The sequence below is a fragment of the Perognathus longimembris genome, chromosome 19 (assembly GCF_023159225.1).
Source record: "Perognathus longimembris pacificus isolate PPM17 chromosome 19, ASM2315922v1, whole genome shotgun sequence".
In the NCBI taxonomy this organism is placed as follows: Eukaryota; Metazoa; Chordata; class Mammalia; order Rodentia; family Heteromyidae; genus Perognathus; species Perognathus longimembris.
In genome coordinates, this window is record NC_063179.1 from 46,025,048 (window position 1) to 46,050,968 (window position 25,921).

A 25,921-nucleotide genomic window follows, 5' to 3' on the forward strand; every position below is an offset into this window, starting at 1 on the left:
ATTTTCTAGTGATATAACTAGAAATCTGGAGGCAATAAGTAGAAATGTATTTTAATGCTGGGATTAGCGGGCTAGACTGATACAAGACACTGACGGGTTTCCATCCCAGAGGTGTGAGTTGTTCAGAGGATGTGTGCACACGCAGGTCCTAGGTCTTGAACTCAGGGCTTGGGCTTTGTCCCTGAGCTTCTTTTGCTCAAGGCTAGGACTCTACCACTTGGATCATAGCACCACTTCTGGCTTTTGCTCAGTAGTTTGCTGGATATTAAGAGTCTCATGGACTTCCTGCCTGGGCTGGCTTTGAACTGTGACCCTCAGATCTCAACCTTTTGAGTAGCTAGGATGACAGTTGTGAGCCACCAGAACCAAGCTCATTTAGAGTTTTTACACAGGTTATTGTGACTGTGTTGGCCATGGAGACTAGTTAAGAGAGTGAGGACTGTTAAGTCCCTCAGGCTTTGGTGATGTGTTAACATAAATAGATTACAGAGCTTAAACAGAGATTATGCCTGGATTCTATCTAGACCACCCATAATCTTTCCTGGAGTATGTTTTTCTCTGTTTCCATCCTGAATTCCAAGAAACAAGCAGGAATTTTATGAATGCATGCTTTCAGACATGAGATGCATGCGTCCAAAGTCACTTCAAAGGTAGAACTATCCCTCTGAAATAAGAAAATACCAAGTCAGCAGTCAATTGAGCAGGATGGCCATGTAAAGAACTTACTATAGCCTTTGGAGATCTACTTGATTAAAAGAAATTATGGTACCTGACCAGATTTGAACGCTTCCATTGAAAAAAATTCTATATCACCTGAAATACTGTATCTATTTTATACTCTTACATTTGGAGTTATTTGTCTTGAACTACAAGCAGGACATCAAAGTGAAAATAAGACGTTAAATAAAAAGGAAACACAGTTTCAAGATGACATTTGGTCTCAGTTATACATAACACTATGAAAAACGTTTTATGTCTTTCTCAGGTACCAACAAGAAGCTGAAGGAAGCTATAGTGGGTAAGGGTTTGAGGAAGGTTGGTACCTCAGTGTCATGAGCAGGTAAGTTGGGCTGTATGTTATGTTGATATTCCTGCTCTGTTGGGATATCCCATCCTCTCAGCCTATAGGAATGTAAGTTTGTAGGTGTGGGCTACTCGTTTGCTGCTTACCTCAACATCCACTGAATCTCCCACAACCACCACTATCCTGGAAGGAAAAATGGTCCCACGATGGTATATTCCCTATTGCCTGCTAGAATCTCTCTTGGTATATTCAAAGGTGGGAAAAGCTAGGCTTTGAATAAATATGTGCACACCCATGTTCAAAGCAGTAGTACTCACAATAGCCAAATGGCAAAAATGAACCAAGTGTCCACCAGCAGATGAATGAGAACAAAATGTGGTATGTACATATACGGGGACTAAATTCTGACACCTGCTGAAACCTGGATGAGCCTTGAAGATTTTATGCTACATGGAATAATCCAGTCACAAAAAGGGCAGATAGTGCTGGAATAGTCCGATTTATTGAGACAGAAAGTATATCGGTGACTTCTTGGGCCTCAGAGAAGGCACACGCGAGGTCCTTGTTTAGCAAGTACCGCATTGCTCACTACGATGGCGCAGTGCTTCCTGAGGTGAGCGTGGCGATGACGGCACAATGATGCGCATGGAATGATTGCCACTGAATTGCACACTGAAACATGATAAACTGTATTATATATGTTTTGCCACAAAATAAAAAGAAAATCCTAGCTGGGGCACCGATCGCTTGGGCTTGCAATTCTAGCTATCCAGGAAACTGAGATCTGAGGATCAAGGTTCTAAGCCAGCCTGGGCAGTAAAGACTGTGATACGCCTATCTCCAACGAATCAGAAAAAGCCAGAAGTGGAGGTATGGCTCAAGTGGCAAAGCACCAACCTTGAGTGAACAAAAGCAAACAAGAGCTCAAGGCCCTCACTCGAGTGCGAGCACAAAAAGAGAATGAAGCTCCTTCTTTGTTTAGCCAAACCTTCAGCATTTCACAGAGGAAAAACTAAGGCGATCCTTCTGGACCAAATCTATCGGCACTAACCTACATCAAACCTCTTGCTGAAAACCATACTTAATCAATTAAACTCTTCAAATCTCTTACAAGCCAGGGGAAGTGAATTTTGTTAAGAACTCTCCAAACTTTAGGAGTGAAGGAAGGGAAGGAAGGGAAGGCAGGAGTGAGTCTCTGGCTGACTCTGGGCTGAATCCATGACTGAGCCACCAGGGTTCTGAGCAGGACTCCCCATCACCCACAAGCTCTTCTTCACTGGCCCATGGTCTCCTCCTACACAGCAGGCCCTGCACTGTCACGACAGCCTGCCCCATGCAACCTCAGCAGGCCTCCAACATGCACACAGGTCTCCTTCACCTTCCCATTCCCAGGAATGCCTGCCTTCCAAGTGTTGGTCCCCACTGCAGAGGAAAGGTGACACCTAGACAGGATCTGCAGTACTCCTAATGCATTCTTCTCAGTGGCATAAATAAGTAGAATCTGAGAAACCAGCAGACCTGTGACTGGAGTGCTGAAGTTCGCTGAATGCTATATGGAGCTTGCTATTCTAACCTTTTTACAAAGCGTAATGTGTTTATGCACACAAGCAAAGTTCAACTCGGAGCTGCAACCCTGAGTACTTAAAGACATCACTGCCAACTGTCCATCGATCTTCAGCTGCCCTCTGGCCAGAAGCAGGAAATGAGCTTAATAAAGTGTGTGTGGGGGGGGGGGGGTGGCGGGGAGGAGAGGACGGGACACGGGGCCCAGAGAAGCACCAAAGTCTTCATCAAATTAACTACCTAGTTCAGCTGCAAGATGCAAATCCATCAGAAATACCCCACTTCACTTCCTAGAGTATCACCAGCAGCATTCTGTTACACAGGAAGGCAGGAGCCTGGTGACAGGAGGAGCCGGGGCAGAGTTCCAGGGGTAGAAGGCTTGCATAGGTGGAGTAGGGCCCTGGGATCTGTCCCCAGGAGCATGAGAGAAGTGGAAAAAGAAGAGAACGAAAAAGGAAAACTTCTGAGTAGGAAGTTGTAAGGGAAACCGGCATCTGAAGGGAGCATTTTCTCTGCGGCCAGGCCATACCTACTCAGTACAGGAAAAATGCCGATAGGAATCACTGAAACAAGCCCCAGTTCCTCACTGAGGGAGCTGGGAAGTTTGGGGAAGTAAGAGAACATGCGTGTCTACCAGGCAAACATCAAAGACTCTGGACAGAGAATGAGGTGATGAAGCAGAGCCTCAAGGTACCGCAGCTGCTGTCAATCACGGCTTTAGTTTTAAGTCAAAAATAACCTGTGCTATCCTGGCAAGGTGGCTCACCGCTGCCGTGGTTTTACACTCTGATCCCACACAGCAATCTTGTTTTTCTTGCCATTTTGTGAGAAAAGGGCAAAACTGCCAACCCACATTCTTTCTTTCCTTTTTAACAAAAACAATTCAAGGTCATGGTTACAGAGAAATCTATTTGGCTTCCCTTCTGCTTTATCCTTTTTTATTTTTTTCTCATCCGCCCAGCTATTTCTCAGTCCGGTTATAATAAGGGCATGTACTGGGATCACATTAGTTCATGTATGTGACAGAGCCTGCTGTAATGTTTCTATTATCGTTAAGTACAGAACTGCAGCTTGGACCAACACCCAGCAAATTCTGCAGTGACAAGCCAGCCTGGCTGCCAGTGATTTCCCACCGCACCCACGACCACCAAGTCAGTCTTCCTCCAGGGGGCATTAGTATGGATTTATTTAAAGTTATTACTTTAAAAAATAAATAAAATAATGGCGAGCCCTCAGCAAAGGCAAATGTGACAACTTTAAAAAGCAGTATTCAATAGAGTCTGCTGTACTGAGAACATGGTAACAAGACTGCCAGCCAGTGGTGTTGCTGGGAATGAATGTGTGTGTGAATTGCAGGCACCCAGGGCTGGGTGTTGGTGGCGGTGTCTAAGTGGGGGTGGGCAGAGGTCGGAGTTAACATCTGCAATCTGGCCTCCCTCCATTCGTGTATTGAAATATAATTCAGTAGAATGAATTGCTAGACATGTCTAAGCCCCCTGGGAAATGACAGATATTGATGAGTGCTGCTGGCAAGATATATGGAAGGAAAAGGCAAATAAATAGAACCATTTTTTCTCAGAGGCATTTTGTGACTATGTGGAGCAGCTGTGAAGGCACTCGTTACCCCCTCCTCCCTTCCTCTTCTTCCCTCTCCATACCTGCGTCCTTCACACCTCTCTGAGGACCCCCCCCCCCAGGACCAGGAGTCATCTCTCCCCTCCAAGTCACATTAAGTCCTCTCAGTCCTGTTTTCTGCCTTTGTTGCTAATATTTCACTACGTCTACATGCATTCAAAGCCACCTCCTGATCCTGGAAAGTAGCACAATTTCTAAACTCAGAAAAGTAAACCCTCGATTCCCAGCCCAACGCTATTTGACACCCGTCACAAGTTTCAACTTCTAGTTCCAATCCCTGACGGCGTAGTGGCCTTGTAAACTCCACAGGGATTCTTAATCTCCCATCCTTTGCTTCCTGTAAGTAGTCTGTAAAATCTGAGGATGGAAATCACAGGAAGTGATTCTAAGAACTCACAGAATATGTAACTAAAGAGCCTATCATACCCTGGGGCAAACAGAAAGCCTGGCAGAAGCCAGGACTCCTCCCCGCTCCTCGCTGGCCTGCCCTCGATGCTCTGCTCGCAGGGGAACTGGAGGACGTTCTGTCCAGCAGCACGGCTTCCTCTCCACCTGCCAGGCATCACCAGGAGCCCAGGGAGAGGAAGCAGCCAGGCCCAGCGCTTCATCCAAAGTCTGCTTCTCCAAGCTTCCTATTCGTCACCTCCTTTCTCACTGGCATGACATTAGGCAACACATCGAAAAAGACGAGCACAGGGCTGAACACACAACGTGTGCTCACCAGTTCCCTCTCGGACACTTTACCCATGTGGTTGTCATTGGCAAAGAAGCTACAGCCAGGCCGGGGGTGCTGCTTCCCCGGAACATCGTCCTGCCTTCTACGTGTGATGCACAGGGGCCCAGTGACGTGCATTTCTTACACTCTGTCCACTAGGACCGTCTCGTCTGTCCCTGCAGCCCAGGTCACAACTAGTACACACCAGACTTTACACAATCACATACGAATGTCTCCATTCTACCTCCTGGGAATCATCGTTTCCCACTGTTCTTCAGTTCCATATTGCCTAGAATATTGATATTTATTTCCTATTCATCTCAAATTAAGAACAAAAATGAAAAAGACTCAGAGGCCAAAACTTGATATGGTAAAGATGTCATTTCTTCCAACTCTGCTTTTCTCTTCTAAATACCATCTCCAAAGGAGCCCACAACCTCCACAGTGTAATGCAGGTTTGTAAAGTGAGCTGATTAACTTTGATCCAATAGAGAATTACTGAGATTTAGTATTTTACTTTGGGGGGAAGTTATGAAACCTACCAAATAACATTCATTTCCAGACCCTGATGCTTTGATAAGATGTATTCAAATGTCACCTATGGCTCTGTGATGCTAACCATTTCTGACAACTGCCTTACATCTAAACAAGTGCAGCAGACACCAAGGAGGTACTAGGGAGATGAGAAATGAGAAAGAACAAATGCAGCCTTGGTGGAAATTCCATATCACCATCTATCCAGAAATTTCCAGATGAATTCAATGTCCCTAACAGGTACTCTGCAAGGAAACTTCTAGTTTAGTTCATGAAATAATGGATTTGTAAGTCCCCCTCCCTTTTTTGTGCCAGTCTTGGGCTTGAACTCAGGGCTTGGGCGCTGTCCCTGAGCTTTTGTGCTCAAGGCTAGTGTTCTTCCACTTTGAGCCGCAGTTCAATTTCCAGTTTTTTGGTAGTTTCAGAGATAAGAGTGTCATGGACTTCCTTGCCTAGTCTGGCTTTGAACCATGATCCCCAGATCTCAACTTCCTGGGTAGCCAGGATTACAGTCATGAGCTACCCTACCTAGCTTATATGTACCTTTTTGAGGAACTATATTTCCCAGATCTATGTTGTATCTATTCAAAAAAAGTTTCAAAAAATGTTTCAAATTATTACTCCTCCATGACATTGTCTATGTATGATTGTGTATGACCTCTAAAGACTATAATTTTTCTTAATACATGATGCTGATGAATAAATAAGCAAAAAGTCTAAGCTGTAACCATAAACTATTCCTTCAGAAATGCCATCAGGTAGATCATAGCCCTTGCTTCTATACACACATGCCAGTACTGGAGCTTTAACTGAGGGCCTCACATTCTTGCTTGGCTTCTTCCTCAAGGTTGGTGCTCTACCACTTAAGCCACAGCTCCTCTTCCTCCTCCACTGCTCCTAAATAGCAAGGCCCTAGGTCTGGGTAGAGGACTCTGTTGGGCACTGTGTGACTTCTCTCCCCAATCCTTTACTAGGATAGTGAATTAATGTCCACGCCATCTGTTGAAAAGTAATAGGATCAAGGGAACGTTGTTATCCAAGCTATAAAAAAAAAAAAATCTTACAACTTGGATTAAGTCCTAACAAAAAATCTAAGCACTTTACAAAATACATCATACCAATGTTCTGTATATAAGGCGAGGAAAATCAAAGCCATAATCAGTATCATGACTGCCTGAATGCCAAACACAGGCTGAAGGCTGGGAACTCTGCCTTTCCATTTCTGGTCTGTAACTTAGCCACTGACTACTTCTGAAAGCTCACATAACATTAAGTAGACATGAACTCCAAGGTTAGTGTCCCATATTTTACAGTAGCAATTTCACTTGGCTCCTTAACATTCCTTTTTAGAGAACTCAAGCATGCTTATGGGGAAATCAGTGGACTGAGATGAAAGAAGGTCACCATTTGGTCCACGCAATCAACTCTCCAAATGGTCACCTCTCAAGCATGAAGTCTTGTTCATTTTCTTCTAGCCAATCCCTTCAATGCATTTAATCTCCCATTACCTGAATCCACAGAGAGCACCATGACCAGTAAAGGCACCGTAATAGGGAATGTACACACAGACTCACATCCAAAGAGTAGAGCAGACATCCGGTGTGTTCCCTGTCCCCCTCAAAGACAGCCCTGGCTCCAGGGTTACTAATCAGCTCGAGAGAAAATTAAACTCGAAAAAGATACTGTCCTACTATCACTGTGGACGGTCTTGAGATTTTTGTCATTTATGCCATGCAGCGACCTTGTCTGACACTGAGGTAGTCCAATATTTACTACTAGGAGAGTCCGTTTTAGTAAATAACAATAGAGGATGCCTAAACAAATGTGAATTTAAAATTTAAATATATTTGCATTTGTAGGTCCCAAATATTGTGTTGGACACACACACACACACACACAAACACTCACCCCAATATATTATTTCTTTATCTGAATTAAAGTTCAAATCCTAGAACTAGCAAAGATAAAAAGGAAAAGACACTATTGAAAGACAGTTATCAGGAGGGAGAAAGAAGTAGAAGAGTCAGCAAAATCAGCATAAAAGTATTTGGAAGAGGACTGTTTTGCTTTGCAGTGCTTGGAATTAAACCCAAAGCCTTACACACGCTAGTGCGAGGTAGAAGTGTGGCCCAAGTGGTAAAATACTTGCCTAGGATGTCTGATGCCCTGCACTCAACCCCCGGTCCTGAAGAGATCATTGCCTCGCTTCCCGAAAGAGATCACTACCTCACTTCCCCTTTATACAGCTCAGTGTAGGGCTGCTACCCTCCCGTCCTAGGTGCCTGTACAATGTATCCCTTTCCTTTCCTTTTCTTTTCTTTTGTGCTGGGTGCTAAGACCTAAACTCAGAATGTTGTGGTCTTACTTGACTCTGCTCAAGGCAAATGCTCTACCACTTGAGCTACAACTCCTTCTGTTTTGGTTTGGTTTGGTTCAGCTGTTTAATTGGAGATAAACATGTTCTGGATTTATATGCTGGGGCTGGCTTTAAACCACAACCCTCAGATCTCAGGCTCCGGAGTAGCTAGGATTGTAAGTGTAAGCCACTAGCTTCAACTTCGCTTTTTTTCTTATGCTATTAACATACATTCCTGCAGTCAAAATTAGCCAAATAGAGAAAAGCCAAAATGGAATTGTGTGCACCAGGATTCCTGTTAATCAAAGCAAAAACAGAAACTTGGGTTACTTAGCTCTCACATTTAGCAAAAAGCTAGAATTCAAGTGTATCAGTCCAATCTAATCCCTTGCCTTTTTTGGGTATCTGAGATTTGTTTCAGAGACCTTCATTGAAGGAAAATGACACACATAATACTAACTGTCTCTCAGAGTAACTTCAGAGGTCCTTCATATATGAAAGGATCTTTAAATAAAAAATGAACACTCAGGGCAATGCATGCATGCATGTGTGTAAACATGTATATGACATTATATGTTACCTAACATAGGTATGTGACTCTGTTTTGAAGGCACTGGCAAGCAGGGATCTTCATTACCATAAGCAATATCTTGGAGTTGAATTTGGTACAGCATCAGTATTTTACAATGGTTACCATTTCTTAGGCAGTATGAACACCTATAACAAAGTACCTGAGGCTGAGTAATTGATAAAGAACAAAGATTTAGTCCTTACAATTTTGGAAGCTGGGAAGTCCAAGATCAAAGACCCAGCGTTTGGCCTGGTGAGGGCCTATTTGCTGTGTCCTCACACAGAAGAAGGCAGAGGGGAAGGAGGCTAATGTGTTCTGAGCCACGAATCCATTCATGATGGAGCAGCCCTTTCGGCCAAATCACCACGGAGAGGCCTCACCTGTTGATACTGCTGCAGTGGCAACAGGGGAATTCTGCAATGGCCCACATTCACAACCACAGCATGGCTCTACCTGTGTTCTCATGAGAAAAGAAGAAACACATTCAAATGACATGATTCCCTCTCTAGCAAGTCCCCCCCCCCACCTTCTCCACTGAGCAGTCAGACAGGAGTTAAAAGCAAGGAGGGAACTTCCCCGCCAGCCTCCAGGCCCAGGTCTCATGAAGGTGCCTAAGACAGGACTGCCAGAGACAAGAGAAATTATCTGGCTAGGCAGACATGAGAACATTAATTTAGACTTGACAATATGCGCTGATGAAGCACTTGAATGACAATGGAATGTGACAATGACAAATGTTGGCTAACACCACTAGAGTCATTAATATATCAGAAACACTAATTTTTATACATCTTTAAACTTCCCAGTCGGTAGCATTTGCATTTCTCAGCTGACTCTTCTTCCTGGAGAACTGACACCAAGTCAGTATCATCTCCAATTTTCATCTGGGGAGTAAAAGAAAAAAACAACCACACACACACAAAGCACCTACATGCCCAGTGGCTTTGAGTAGCCACTGAAAGTGGGGTTAAGTAAATGATGAATGGTCCAGCACACTCAGAGTGGGAGGACAGGGACAGGACCCTGGCATGCCACGCCAGGAGAGAAGGTGGCCACCTGGCACAGCCTGGGAGAAGGTAAGTGTGAGTCTGAAGGAGAAGGAGGGAGCGGACGGGTGAGAGATATGAAGCAAGACCATTCCCCACCAGCAGTCTGGTGTGTGTGTGGGGGGGGGGCCTTATCCCTAAAAAAGGTACCTACCTTTATGTAATGTTAGTAAGAAGAGCTCTGAGAGGCCTCTTAGGTCTCATGGGAGCTAGGTCTTACAGGAGCGAGGTAGGTACCACAGGATAGGTTCACTTCAAGGCGTTGTTTTACAAAGTGAACGTGGCAGTCCTCTCCCTTGACCCCTCCCCTCCCCCGCCCACCCCACAAGGGCTCCTTCTACATGTGTTTGCTTGTGTTATATTCTAATGTCACACAAGGTCCTGGCTAGAAACCAACCAGATGCTGCTGCCCCCAAACCACAATACAGAAAAGGCTATTTCTTCTTTATCACTCCCAGAGTCTCGGGTATTATGTGATAGCAACACAACATGAAATTTATGAGATGTGGTTCTACTGACCCACTTCATAGACAAGGGAACCGAAAATCTGCAATGAAAATAGGAAAACACATAGGCTGACTTGTGGCTAGGACCCCAGATCCCCACTTGACAATCCTCCGCGGGAGCAGTAATGGAAGATGCCACGATGGACCTCCACCCAGTCGCGTCACTCATTTTCTGTGTTTAAACTCCATTCCATCCAGTTCACATGTCCCATTCTCTTTCTGATCCGTGTGGGGTTTGCTCAGAGGATGGCTGATTTTAACACTGAGCAGCCAGCATCTCCCGGAAACTGCCACACGGTGGCGCCACAGCAACCTGATTGTACCCATTAAGAAAACGTCACCGGAATGGGTTCCGGGTGGCAGGCACTGGCCAGCACCGCCCTCCAGGTTCCAGCCTTCCTTGGCTTTTATCTCCTCCTCCCCCCAAATACCTGAAGGACCATGAATGTAAAATCTAAAGATTACTACCAGTTCCTGTGATTCCAATTAACATCTCAAGTCCTTACCTCTAATATAATCAATTCAACTTTTCTTTTTGTTTATCCAGGCCTATTTGCCACTTAGAAGGAGCTAAAACCGCTTCATCCCTCACAAGCTGCACATCTAGGGACATGAGCTTTCCAGACATGCTTTCCAGAACCAGAGTCTACAAATGTATCAAGGCTTGAAAAACAGGCCGGGCTTTGTCTAGTCCCAAGTGATATCAAAGTGGTAAGTTCAAAGAAGCACTGAAAATATCAACAAAACATCTGCCTCTTCAAGAAAAAGAATTTCCGGCTGGGGATATGGCCTAGTGGCATGAGAGCTTGCCTCGTATACATGAGGCCCTGGGTTCGATTCCCCAGCACCACATATACAGAAAACGGCCAGAAGTGGCTCAAGTGGCAGAGTGCTAGCCTTGAGCAAAAGGAAGCCAGGGAGTCCAAGGCCCAGGACTGGCCAAAAAAAAAAAAAAGAAAAAGAATTTCAATATCTTAAACCTGATATGGGGGTCCATGCCTATAACCCCAGCACCCAGGAGGCTGAGGCAGGAAGATCTTGTGTTTGAGGCCACCCTGAGCTTTGTGAGATGACCTGTCAAATAGAGGAAGAAAAGTGGAATGTTTGGATACAGTGCTAAAAAAAAATGAAATAAATTTCTTATTCTTAAGGGAATTTTAAGAACCAAATTTTTGGTGTATGGGCTCACCAAGCTATTTCCTTTCTTCACGAAAAATCCAAAAGTGCATTATACAAGAAATGAGTTAAGGCGGGGAGTTGGGGGAGCCTTGCGATGGGTGGACTTAATGTTCTGTATATTTTTTGGTTTCTTTCTGATGAAGTCTTTTCATTAACCTAACAGTTAAAAACTGACCCCTTATAACATATGAATATATATTATATAACACATATTGCAGATATATATACATATACACAGAGAGAGAGAGAGAGAGATAACATGCCATAAAAAAAAACTTTAAGTGACCACGAGACAGTCTCTTCTTTGGTGGACTTTGAAGAATTACAGTTAGTAGATTTTACTCACCACATCTGTATTGCCCAAGAAAAAAAATCAGGATGGCAAAACACATAAAAATAATATAAGAAAATAGAAATAAAATGCACTAAAATAGTTTGGTGGTGCCTGAGCATTTTCCTACATAGCAGTGACTTAAGGCTCAACCTACCTTTTGCTAAACAAAAAGGCACCTCAAGAAATCTCAGAGAAATCAAGACTTCTATACAAAACACCATCTATAGCCCTCAGGACTAGGTTTTAAGTCTTGTAAACCTGGTCAGGTGCAGAATTATTAAATCTGAGAAGCCTGATTTGCACTCACATATATCAAGAAAACCCACAATCCAGTCATCTCTCTCATGTGACTTGTGAAGTATATCATATATATATGTATATGCATATATATGTACATATATACATATACATGTATATCCATATATTTACGTATATGGATATACATGTATAGTGCCCTTGATTCTTCAAATCCTCCTCTAGGCTTTGGTCTTAATGATTCTCCCATCATGCTTTGACCTTTTAGAAGTCTTCACGGGTTCAAAGGCCTGAGGGAAAGACCTGGCTTTCTGTGAAGGTTCTGTCAACAGTCTGAGGACAAGGAGGTGGCAGCTGGGCTGTTCCCGGGCAGGGGGTGACATGGGACTTGGTGGGCAATGGCTGCTTGCAGGCCATCTGCATGGGAGACAAGCTACAGACGGCCCTGAGAGAGAGAGAGAGAGAGGGAGAGAGAGAGAGAGAGAGGGAGAGAGAGAGAGAGAGAAACAGAGGCAGAGAGACAGAGACAGAGAGAGACAGAGACAGAGAGAGACAGAGACAGAGAGACAGAGACAAAGACAGAGGGAGACAGAAACAGAGACAGAGAGACAGAGAGACAGACAGAGAGAGACAGAGAGAGAGAGAGAGAGAGACAGCGCCAGCCTCTGGGAGGCAGCACCTGCCAAAGGAACCAACAGACAGCTGCATGTCCATTAAGTCTGGGTCTCAGGAGAGCTTCCTCCTGTGACAAGGAGAAAGTGCCACACTTACAAAACAACACCAAAGTATTCACCTGAGATGTGCAACACCTGAACAGCAAACAAAACCCCCGGGATAGAAATGGACCCTGGGACCGTGAAGACAGAGAATCACACTGAAGACTTCTTAAAGCCACACTCTCACAGGAAGAAGACTGGCTACCTCTTTATTAATGGTGTGGTGAGTTAAAAAAAAATGAGCAAAGACATCCTTAGGCTCTATGATGAACTATACAGTTTCACAAGTTCTAAAACTGAATACTGAACCAACTTCAAAGAATCCTTGCCCTTCATTACATGTAGGGACTTTACAAATATGAAGAAATAGTAAACAAAAAAAACATAGAAGCAAGATGTTTGTAAGTCTTTAATCAAAATTTCTGTCTTATTTTTGTTGTTGTTTTGTCAGACATGGGGGTCTTGAGGGTGGGGCCTGAGCACTGTCCATTCTATTACTTGAGCCACAGCACCACTTCCAGTTTTCTGGTGGTTAGTTGTAGATAAGAGTCTCATAACCTTTCCTGCCCAGACTGGTACCACAATCCTCAGATCCCAGGATCTCCTGAGTAGCTGGGCGACAGGTGTGAGCCACCAGCACCCAGCAGCAAAACGTTTTTAAAACATGAAATGCTTGGCCATCTGGCTTTCCCCCTCTTCCTCCTGTCTCTCTCCTTGCCCCCTGATTTGGTCAACAGCCCAAGAAAGCAAATAAAAAGTAACAGTGAGCACCACCTTTGTGAACATCAAGATCCTCTTCCTTTATAGTTTTAAACTTAGCCAAATTGCGAGCTATTAATGTTGTTCCTCAGAGACTGGTAAAGGCACTAGTCCCCCTCAGTGCTTACAGTCCAAACTCATCAGATACGCAGATCCCAAAGTCCGGACTTTGAAAAGACCATGGAGAATCGCCAAAGACACAGGCTTCTCTCATTCCCATTCAACCGACTCTTAAATCTCTGGACCAGGGCTCTCTGCTCTACTCACTTTCCCAGTAGACTCTTCCTCTGGAGCCTTAACCTTGCTGTCCATACTCGCCAAAAATCCCACCTCACTTATGTATAGCTCTCCTTCCTATTCTTCCTCTTTGTCACAGTAATTTCCTGTCTCCTACTCCCTAGTTCCCAGAGAAACCTCTGACACCCAGCCAGCTCTCTTATCTCTTACAATGCACTGAAAAAGTGAAACCAATCTGCTTTTGTGTGTGTGCATACGTGCGTGTGTGTGTCTGTGTATCTGTGTGCTTCAACTCAGAGCCTGGAACTGTCCATTAGCTTTTTCACCCAAGGCTAGCACTCTACTACTTGAGCCACAGCTCTACTTCTGACTCTTTTGGTAGTTCACTGGAGATGAGTTTCTTTCCTGCCTTGGAAAAAATTATATTAAGGGAAGTAAGCCAGACCCAGAGAAACATAGGCTACATGGTTTCCCTCAATTGAGGTAACTAAAATGTGACTATACAACTACAAGTAAACATACCAGATGGTAAGAAACAAAACAATACACTTGGACTTGATAATACAGGACTCTAAACATTCATACTATGAAACCAAAGGAGGATATTCACAAAGGCTCAATAGCTACGTGCATATGATCATACAAAATAATGTTTAAATGAAATTCAAGAAATGGAAGCAAGATGGTTTTTGTTATTATTTTGCTTTTTTCCCCTCCTTTACCTCTGTTTTTTATTTCTCTACCTTTTGTCTTATATGTAAATATATCTGATTTGGGGAGGGTAGGGGAAGCACAGAAATGCTGGGGCAAAGGGTAAACAAATGCAGCAGTGATACTCACTAGACACTATGTTGAAAATGAACTAGACAACTGTGGGGGATTGGGAGGGAAAAACTGGGAGAAAAGGAATGAAGAGATGACACTGTTCAAAAAGAAATGTACTCAGGGGCTGGGAATGTGGCTTAGTGGTAGAGTGTTTGCCTAGCATGCATGAAAACCTAGGTTCGATTCCTCAACACCACATAAACAGAAAAAGCTGGAAGTGGTGCTATGGCTCAAGTGGTAGAGTGCTAGCCTCGAGCAAAAGAAGCTCAGGGAAAGCACTCAGGCCCTGAGTTGAAGCCCCAGGACTGGCAAAAAAAAAAAAAGAGAGAGAGAGAGAGAGAGAGAAAGAAATGTACTCATTAATTGACTTGGGTAACTGTAACCTCTCTGTACATCACCTTTATATTAACATTAAAAAAAAAAAAGAATGTCTTTCCAGCCTGGGCTGGCTTCTATCTTCAACCCTCAACTCTCAGCCTCTTGAATAGCTGGAATTACAGGCATGAGTCACCAGCATTTGGCTCCCTAATCTATTAAATTACCCCTTTTAAGAATGCACATCGATGAAAGTCAGCGAAAAGGCAATGGGATTTTACGAATTAAGCTTGAGATACTATAATTTCCATGTCACAGTAAGCAGTACCACAGAGAGATAGCGCTGCAAGGTACACATGCTGTGTGTGTTCATATAAACTCTGGTGCTGTGCCACAGGTTACCAGAGTTCATCTGTCCTTTGTTTTTATGCCCGGGCGCCTTTTGGTATCATTACTCTTTCACTTTGGAGTCATTCCTAAGCCAAGTAAAGGTTAACTTAATAGGAAGAAAAAGAAAGAAAGAAATGCCTGAGAGAGGTCCCAGGCACTGCTCTTCACTTCGCTACCCCAGGGCACAATACCACACGGGGTGTGTTGGTGGACACAGTCAAGGCGGTGACCACGCCTGCCGCCCATGCACCCCTCCTAGGGTTACCCTTCAGAGCCCACCTCCCGCCTCCCGCCTCCCTCCCCGAGCCCAGGAAACCACCACTGACTTCTCCACTTCCATTCGTCTGTCATTTCAACCATGTTTCATGTACAGATGAAGTTCGAGGCTGCACAAGCTGTTGGAATGGACTGCTCCCCCACCTGATGGAGTTTTCTGGGGGTTTACTCGGGCGTTGGATGTGGTGACGTGTGGGGAGTTTTCATCTTCCTTTTAGGTGCTGAGTGGTACTGCATGATGGAGATGTGGCTAGCCCTCCTGCTCCTTCTCTTCAATCCTCCTACCTCCTGTTCTAAGGGAGGAGTCCCCTCGGGTGAAAGGCCAGCCCCCGTCCGTGCCCATGCTCTGGATACCCTGCCCTGGTCCTCCTTCTCACCTCTGGTCCACGCGACCCCTGTCACCTCACAACAGCTCTCCAGGCTCCCATAGTACAATGGCTTTCTCTAACTCCTCAGCTGTTCCCAGGTCATACCTCATAGCCCTGCTCCCTCACACAGCACAACTCCTTCAAAAGGCAATGAGCTCTGGGTCTCTCTACCTTTTTTTTTTCTTTTTGGTCAGTCATGGGGCTTGAACTTGGGGCCTGGATGTCATCCCTGAGCTCTTTTTTCTCAAGGCAAGGCCACAGCGCTACTTCCAGTTTTCTGGTGGTTAGTTGGAGATGAGAGTCTCACAGACTTCCCTGCCCTGGCTGGCTTTGACTGTGGTCCTCAGCTCTCAGCCTCCTGAGCAGCTAGGATTACCGGTGTGAGCCACCAGGGCTCAGCTGTTATCGATCAACACACAAGTTCTCATTCTCTCTCTCTCCTCACTCCCTAATGACCATATTTTCTCTAAACCCACATGGCTCACCTCCTGTCTGCACCCCTTTGCTCTCCCCAAAGTCACCCCATGACAACACTGCTAAATCCAGTGACATTTTCCTCTCTTCAAATTATTTTCCCAGCTTCAGCCAGTGTAGTAGAGCATGCTCTCCTGAAAATAATGAGACTTTCTAGTCTCTGACATCCTACAGTCCTGCTTAGTATGTGTCCGTTTGAAACTGGTTCATATTCTGTGTTTCTATTAAAATCTCTATCACTCCGTCTCCTTGACTTCATGAGTGACACATTCCCTGCTTCTGTGTTATCCAACTAAGAAACAGGCCAACAGGAACTTAGTTCTGAGCAACAGGACACTAGGACTTTAATTCCTAGCACCACCTCAGGCAGCCTTAGGGGTCCGTTGTGACCATGTGACCAGATCTGCCAAGGGCGTGTGACTGGACTAGGAGTGCTGGAACTCAGGCCTCCGTGCAGCTCCGGCTCTTCTTTTTCTTACTTGCAAAGGTGATGCACTAAGGAGCTGCAGTCACACAAGTCAGGTAATGAGTATGTTTCTCTTTGAATAGTGTCACCTCTCCCTCGTTTTCTCCATTTTTCCCTTCGGACCCCCCTCCTCCACAAGTTGTATACTGCATTTCCTCCACCTCCTCCGCTTCCCCTTCTTCCTCTTCTTCTCCTCTTCCTTCTTCTCATTCTTTCTCTCCTTCTCCCCCTCCTTCTCCTTCCCTTCCTCCCATCCTCCCTCTCTCCCTTCCTTCCTCCCTTCCTCCTTTTTTTTATCTGGAACAGAGTAATTCAAGTCTATAAAAGGATATACCCAGAAGATAGGAGTTAAGTGTTGCCAAACCCCAAACACTTTCCTTGAACTATTACATGAGGAAGAAATAAGCTACTATGTATCGAGGCACTGGTGTTTTTTAATCGCTCACTGTGGCATGTGTAAAGTCATCCAAACACCTACCATTTTCATACAGACATTCTTTGATGGTATCACGGAAACTAGAGTATAGGAGGACAGAAGTTGTATTTAGGTGCAATATATACCAAATACCATGGCTAACCATAAAAGTGCCATCTTAGATGCAAATGAGCCTCCATCTGCCTATGTTCAGTCATCTTCTCTTAGCTAAAGAGGCCCTTATGTGAAACCTGGTACTCAAACCCAGTGGCCTTTAAAGAGAAGAACGTTTTCTTCTGTGCTGTTGTTTTCCTTTTCAAGTAAAGTTCATTAATAAAAAAAAGGGGGGGCTTATTTAAAATGTTAAGGTGTGGAGCTAGAGTGTGGCTCAGTGGGAGTGTACTTCTAGCATGTTCCAGGCCCCAGATTTGATCCCCTACACTGCAATAAAAAGAAAAAAGAAAAGGAAAAAAAGGGAAAAAATAGTCAAGTTTGATTGCAAATTGAGTTCCACAGTCCAGGAAAGAGTCATCTCTCCAATATTCTCCATAATGGAAAATTCTCAACATTTTTTAAACTTGATTTTCCACTGTCTACACAGTGGGCTTATTCACACCCTGTGTGTGTTGCATTCCTGTATGGTCCATCGGAATTCCTAGACTCCTATTGCAACCTGAATACCCTTTGAAAAACTAGACCTCTCTTGACAAAGAAAAGGAGGCTGCATTGAGACTGCTTAGGCTCCAAGGACATGGCAGCTGGCGAGGATGCTGGGTATTCATTTGCATATTCAGAGGCCCACAGCCCAGCACCCAGAGGTTCTGTTCTTCATTCTACAGCTTTCTCCCTGTGAGCTGCCAAGCTCACTGTAGCACATCTCAGCCCACACTTAAGGGTCTGTGCAATGATTAAAACGGCACTGGTCTCCATCATCAGGGGGCTCAGAAGCTCAGCCAATGTTTACACACTGCTTCTAGGTGCCTATTTAACAAGCCGCAGGCCTGAAGAGAAGAAAACACCATCACTCTTAAGAACAAAACACAGCACCCTTTTCAGGCAGTGAAGGACAGAGCAGGCCCTGGATCTATTGTTAAAATGTCAACCCTGAGGATAAATAAATAAAATGTGGTTCCTTCTACTTCTCCGCCTTTCATCTAATATTCTTAGTGATTCTCATCTCTAGTTAGGGAGGAAAATGTCAAGTTTTCATCAGTTTCAATCATAATAAAATAATGATCTTTTTGTCTTCCTTATAACGCACTGTGTATTTCAATTTATCTACACTGAACACATGCTTTTATAACTAAAACAACAGATTAATAAAAAAATGTGTTATTTTCCAGGTGCAGGTAGCTCATGTCTGTAATCTTAGCTATTCGGCAGGCTGAAATCGGACGACTGTGCTTCAAAGCCAATATGGGCAGGAAAGTTGGTGAGACCTGTTACTCCAAAAAGCAGGCAGTGAGAATGTGGCTCAAATGGTAGAGCACTAGCCTCGAGCAGAAAAACTAAAAGACAGCACCCAGGCCCTGAGTTCAAGCTCTAGTACTGGCACATAAAAAAATATTTTATTGTAAATTTTGCTTTGAAAATGAGAGAGAAGCTAATTAGCCTGAATGATTGGTCCCAACTCTTCCCTTGGCTCTAATACATTCCCATGCTGCCTCTTTGCCCAACTGTGAAAGTGGATGAAATGAACTGACCTGCCGTGCCACGATAAGCCAGCAGCGGCTGGCAATCTCCAGCCAGGTGAACAAGAGGCACGTCAGTATCTGTACCATTCTCGTCGCTGGCTGATACATCACCAAATGCTATAAAGGAAAAAGGAAAGGAGCAAGAACGTTCTGAAAGGACAGGAGATATAAAAGGCAGCGGCATTCTCCCCATGCCTGTGAATGGAGGGAGCCTATTCCATCATTACCCCATAGCAGAGAGTGCTTGTTCTTCTTCCCTTTGTCAAATATATAATGATTTATGATTACACAAAATCATACTGGAGCATGCCGCATTGCAAGACTACTCAACAATGGGATTTCGTATTAAAGAAATTCTATAAGCCCTGTTTCACAACAGGGTTTTTAATGTTTACAAGTAATTTCCACTGTATGTATCTATCACATTTTTGATCAATATCATTTGCCAGATATTTAGATGAAATGCAATTTTAGTTATCATTAAATGATGCTGTTCTAAATATTGCTAAAGTTGATTCTCTGTACATAGTCATGAATATTTTCTGTGTGATGAATTCCTCAGAAATAGACTGCTTGGTTAACAAATGTGTACATTTTTTAAGGTTTATAATATGCAGTAATCGCCTTCTTTTGATTCACTTTTGTAATTAAGGGACCAGGAGCCCTACACATCAAGTCAGCCCCAGATCCCAGCCAAAAAGAAAAAAAAAGACTTTTGCACCTTGGATTCACTGTAATTATTCTGCTAGAATTCAGTTTGTTTAAAACCTACTGAGTACCGCTCTGCTGGGAGTAAGGTCAGGATGAAAAGCATGACTGGAGCCACCGCGTCTGGATTCTCTTTCTGACTTACCTAGGAGCGCCAAGCCCATGCCCAGCGCCCTCACCTGGAAAACAGGGATAAGCTGGCACAAGAGAAATAGGTCAGTAAATGTGGTCCCCTGGATGTAGTCCTGCCACAGCGTGTCCTCTTAATGTTAGCTGTCATTATTAGAGCTACAGAACACTGATCATTGTAGCAAAAACCTGTAATCCCGTCATTAATAGAGCTATCTATCACAGATCATTCCAGCAAAAAAAAGCCTGTAATCCGAGCTGCTCAGGAGGTTGAGATCTGAGGGCTGTGTGGTGACACTTCTGTGGGACTCTCAGCTCCAATCAACAACCCAAAGCCGGAAGCGGAGCTGTGGCACAAGTGGGAGAGCACTAGCCTTGAGCACAAAAGCTCAAGGACGGAGCCCAGGCCCCAGGACTGGCACCAACACACACACACACACACACACACACACACACACACACACGCCTAATAGTTTATTAAGCCTTGTAAAGGGTGGTAATTTTCCCCCACAAACTATAAACTAAGACTTCTCAAGATTCTTTGTTATAAGGAAAGCAAAATACTATCAAATAAAACATTCTTGAAGTGAAACAAAGGAAAACAATGGCGAGGTGATTTGTTTTTAAGTAGAAAAATAAGATAAGCTTGGGCTTCTAATGGCAAAAGCAGTTTTCTGAGATTTAACAACAAAGTGAGCCACAAAGGGTAGTCACATGCAATTATTTCTGCTACCATGAATGGAAATTGCAAACTTTTTGTCCAGTTTCAGGTTTGAATTCAGGACCTCATGTTCGCTCAAGCTTGCTTGCTCAGCTGGCCCTCTACCACTTGAGGTGTACCTCCAGCCTGGCTTTTTGTTGGCTATTTTGGGGATGAGCTGTCATGGTCTACTCCTGATCTGAGTCTCATGAGTAGTTAGCATTGTAGGCCACTGGCACCCAGAGAAAACTGCATTATTTTTAAGCTTAGGGAAGATGCTGTCTTTTCTGTGCCCCCGTGCCTGACACGAGCATGACCTGAACACAGTGTGGGGCACAAAGCAGCAATCCCCTCAGTAAGGGCACCAGGTGCGGCTTACAATCTCCATCAACTCCACATCATCTACACAGCTCACGCTGTCGACTGGCCATGACTGGGCCAAGTGCTTAGCACATATCACTTCATTACATCTTCAGCTCAGCGGTCTACGGGACCAATTAAGAATTTTTATCATATTCCAAATTCAGCTTTCAAAGAACAATTTTCAAAAACAGGCTGACGTTCAATGGATTTTCAAATGCTCTTCTATGAAATCCTAAGACATTAAAAATATCTCACTTCATAACCACTACAAATAATTGTACATCTGAATGATATTAAGGATGAAGTTGTTAGAGCTGCTAAGGCTGAGGACGAGAATGAGATGCCCGGCACCAGTGGTCCATGCCTACCATGCTACCCTACCACCTAGGAGGCGGAGGTCCGAAGGATCACAGTACAAAAGCCAGCCTGGGCAGAAATGTCCCTGAGAGTCTATCTCCAAATAACTAGCAAAAACCTGAAACATTCTTTTAAATATTACTATGGCTCCAGGAGTATGTGCAGTATGTTTGTTGGTTAGGGTCGGAGTTCCCAGAGATGACATGCTCCAGGTGATCAGGGCCTTGGCTATAGCATAGGAAAGCCAGATCTTAGCCGTGAACTACACAAGCCCCAGTACCCCCGAAGAAAGGAGGAGCAAGAGAGGGAGGAAGAGGAGGAAGAGGAGGGGCAAATCAGGTATAGCTTAAAAAAAAAAATAAGCTGGCCACCTGTGCTTCACACCTGTAATCCTAGGTACTCAGGAGGCTGAGATCTGAGGTCAAAGCCAGACTTGGCAGGGAAGTCTGTGAGGTTCTTATTGCCAATAAACTATCAGAAAAAAAAAAAAAGGAGAAGCAGGGGAAAACGGGGCTGTGGCTCAAATGGTAGAGCACTAGCCTTCAGCAAAAAAGCTAAAAGCACAGTTCCTGAGTTTAAGCCCCAAGAGCATGTGCATGCGTGTGTGTGTGTGTGTGTGTGTATGTGTGAAGCTAAAGGTTAAATTTCATGTTTCATGACATATATCTGCATCATTTTAAATCTTTCAGTACACTAGCAAAAATGATGAGAACAATTACTGCCCTTCCTGCTTGTCAAAAACAGCTTAATTAAAGTAACTTTCCTCATCAAAGTATAAACATGGGAGGTGAATCAACCTTTCAGCTTTAATTTCCCTGTCCCTTAACAATAAGACTAAATGATCTTCAGGTTGTATAGCTTAAAAAGCAGTTTGAGACAAAGTATAAAAGACAAACCCATGCAACAGCAATACTGACAAAAGTACATGCTGTAAACCAACTGTACAACTCATGGGGGTAGGAAAGGGGTGGGGGAGGAGGGAGGATGAGGGAGGAGGTAACAAGTTGGATGAGAAATGTACTCACTGCCTTACATATGAAACTGTAACCCCTTGGTACATCACTTTGACAATATATAAATAATTTTTTTAAAAGAAAAGCAGTCTGCATGTTCAAAGGAAAGCAAAGAAATGGCCTAGGCATGCATTAGCACATCCGCCAAGCCCAAATGAAAACACTGGCCTTGGGCTTCAAGGCTGCCCATGGTGCAGGGTCTCACCATGCAGCCTGGGCTGACCTTGGACTCCTGACCCCCGCCTTCAGCGGCCTCCTAGAACGGAATGGCTGGAACGACTGGAGCCTGCCCTGCAGCTCCACCGCCACCCGGCACGTGCAGAGGACTCTTCCCCACCGCCCGCAGCCAGGCCCACCCTCCCCGACCCCCACGCCAGCCAGCGTGATCGGCCAGATGCTCCCAGTCCATGGGCCATGTGGCAGTAGCAGTCTCCAAAAAAAAAAAAAAAAAAAATCAGAATCCATAATTCTCCAAAACAATGTGAGCAACTCAGGCGATTTTCCAGACCATTTATGAGCTGGCAGACAAGACTGTCCTACGCAGACCAAACTGTCTCAGGATTTAAAAATCAATAAAGTTCCTGCAAAATATTTGGGTGTGGATGAGAAAGCACTCAGAGGAAATAAAATTAAAGTTCAGTGATTTAAACTTGAGTTTGACATAAAAATTATACGTTGAATGAAACTGTAAAGGGTGAGGGGTTTTTTAAGTTGTGCTTTGAGTTAAATTTGGTCACTGTTTTTCAATCGAGTAAAAATGATTTTGTGGGCTTTCTGCATTGAAATATTTTAAGTTTTGTGGTAAGGTTTTTTTAAATCTCCAGTTTAATTCTCTTTCTAATGGACATTTTGGACTGACAAATAACAAGGGTGCAGACTTCCGGGCTACAGCGTGACTGTTTTTTCATGTGTGTGTGGCAGTGGGGTACAAACACAAGGCTCCATGCATGCCAAGCCCCACCCAGCTACATCCTCAACTCTAGTGTGATGCTTCAATGCATACATGTAGTAAGTTATCACAGACATATCCACGTATTGTATACATGTATACTGCATGCATAATTTATAAATATAATTTCTGCATGTTGGAAACATTCAAAATCCCTTCTTCTTGCTACTTAAAAATATTTAGTTGTTGCTAACCATAATAATCCCACGTGTGTGTGTGTGTGTGTGTGTGTGTGTGTGTGTGTGCGCGCTACTGAATATTATGCCAGGTGCTAGTGGGTCATGCCTATAATCCTAGCTATTCAAGAGGCTGAAATCTGAGAAATCACAGTTCAAAGCCAGTATGGGCAGGAAAGTCTGCAAAACTCTTATCTGCAAGTAACCACCTCATCCCCAAAGGAAAGAAAAAGAAGAAGGAATAAAACAACACCAGAAGTGAGGGTGTGACTCATGTGATAGAATACCAACCTTGAAGGAAAAAGCTAAGGGACAGTTCTCAGACCCTTAGTTCAAGCCCCAGTATCAACACATCCACAAACAAAATAAACAAAAGGAATATTAGACTTAGTCCCACTATCCAACTTGTGTCAGTCATTTTTATCCATCTTCTTCCCAGGTAACCATTATTCCACTCTCTCCTTGAAGATGAGCTTTTCAGTGTTCACATACAAGTGTTTTATGGGTTGTTGTTTTTTGCAGATTAATCTAATTTTTTAATAGACCAAGAATTCAAAGGTGTGATCTCCATACCCAAAGACTTAAACTATTAAGATGTCAGAGCCAAGGCTAAACTCAGAGACAGTTCTTTCATTTGGTTTAATGTTTAGGGTTTTTTTTGTTTTGGGGTTTTTGTTTTTTTTTGGTTTTTTTTTGCCAGTCCTGGGGCTTGGACTCAGGGCCTGAGCACTGTCCCTGAGCTTCTTTTTGCTCAAGGCTAGCACTCTGCCACTTGAGCCACAGCGCCACTTCTGGCCATTTTCTATATATGTGGTACTGAGGAATAGAACCCAGGGCTTCATGTATTAGGAGTCAAGCATTCTTGCCACTAGGCTATATTCCCAGCCTCTATGTTTAGTTTTTTTGAGGAACCTCCATACTGCCTTCCAGAGTAGTTGAAAAAGTTTATTTTCCCACCAACAGTGTAACAGAGTTCCCTTTACATATAAGTGTTTTTAATGCTCTCTCCAATGTCACGTACAATTGGTCTTCCTCTGGCTGACATGAGAAAGTAATTTTAAGCTGGCTATGTATCATAAAACCACAGTCAGGGGCTGGGGATATGGCCTAGTGGCAAGAGTGCCTTGAACAAAAAGAAGCCAGGGACAGTGAGTCCCTGAGTCCAAGCCCCAGGACTGGCCAAAAAAAAACAAAACAAAACAAAAAAAAACCCACAGTCAGACAACGAGGTGGAGACCTTGGCTCCTCACTTCTTATTGGTGGGAATAAGAATGGCACACTTTTGGAATGTAGCAATTAAACACTTACTAGTGATGAGCATAATAACATACCCTCAAAACATTACACTGTCCAAAAGAGCACATATATGATTCTATTAAAATAAAACTCTACCTCTAATCTACAGTGGCAGACAGCAGCTGTGTAGCTGCCTTAGGACAAGGATAAAGCGAGGGTAAAGTGGAGATAAGAGGGGTTGGAACTGACCAAATTGGGCAGAGGAAACATTTTATATTTTGATTATGTCAATAATTTGTGTATAAATGTACCCCCAATTCATATGCAAAGTGGGGACAGGTCTATGTACATAAAAATTTCATTAAGGCTACAATGAAGTCCTCCAGTTAACTGCTTCCTGTATTGCATGAGATTTTTACCAAATGGTCCACAGGCTGACATTCACACGTGGAACTCAACAGTCACTGGGGATCCTGGAAGAGGGATGTCCATTTCTTTCCCCACGTGAGCCTCGTAGAATCAGCACTCACCTGTCAAGGCTCCTCCCAGGCTCCCTCTTCGCAGCTGCTTCCCATCCTCGCTCAGCTGTCTCTTGCACTTCAGTGACCTTCCGAGGCCCGAAGTCACGTCTGGGTTGCTGCATTTCCGAAATGGCATGGGCGGTGGGGATAATATGTGATCAAGCTGCAGAGAGAAGGACAGTAGCATCACTGCTGGGAACACTTAGAGCATCCAGGATGGAAACCTGCTCCCATTCTCTTCCGCTTTGCTTTCTCCAGCCTGATTTCTCCTAAGCCCGTTCTTCCTTTGAATTCTGTTGTACCTTCCAACTGAAAGATAGTCTCGCTTGTTGCCAAGTGGTAATAGCCAAGTTTTGAATGCAGGTCACAACACCTTAGTGGGTCAAGAAATCCAGTTTGGTAGGTCATGACCAGTATTTTTGAATGCAATAAAATAGAAACTATCAGAATCCGATGAAGGAAGGGAAGGCACTATTATATGAAATGTTTGACTGAATTACATAGGACTGTATCCTGGGTCCCTATATAAAAGATGTGTTTCGGGGCTGGGGATATAGCCTAGTGGCAAGAGTGCCTGCCTCAGATACACGAGGCCCTAGGTTCGATTCCCCAGCACCACATATACAGAAAACGGCCAGAAGCGGCGCTGTGGCTCAAGTGGCGGAGTGCTAGCCTTGAGCGGGAAGAAGCCAGGGACAGTGCTCAGGCCCTGAGTCCAAGGCCCAGGACTGGCCAAAAAAAAAAAAAAAAAGATGTGTTTCTGTGGTCATATATTCTGCCCCCCAGTTGAAGAATTTTGCTGTATAAAGAAGCGAGAGATCACTTTAGGTGGTCTCACAAGAAAATTCACCCATTGCTTCTAAATATACATACAGGAGAGAAAGCACCACAGCCTTTAATGGAAATCAATACATTTCTAAATCACTTTATAGCTTTTAAAAAGAAAACCTGTCACAAGAATCAGAGAAACTAAAGTCACTTCAAGAGACAGCTTTCTACAAAAGAATCCCTTGTGTCAAAACACTTATTTCAAGATCTACTTCACTTTTATAGGAAAAACTTTCATACTTGAAGAATGCCATACCTTATAAGTGTTCACCTTCATGTAAGTACAAA

At 43.9% G+C, this 25,921-nt stretch overlaps 1 protein-coding gene across 1 annotated transcript in view; it reads right to left on the reverse strand.

Annotated features, from left to right (window-relative positions):
- The window catches only part of LOC125367602 (microtubule-associated serine/threonine-protein kinase 4-like), a 196,645-nt gene that overhangs the window by 10,176 nt on the left and 160,548 nt on the right, over positions 1-25,921 (reverse strand). Inside the window, exon 2 of the mRNA XM_048368271.1 lies at positions 24,815-24,968. Within this exon, the coding sequence (XP_048224228.1) occupies positions 24,815-24,968 (154 nt within the window). The remainder of the gene's footprint in view (positions 1-24,814; positions 24,969-25,921) is intronic.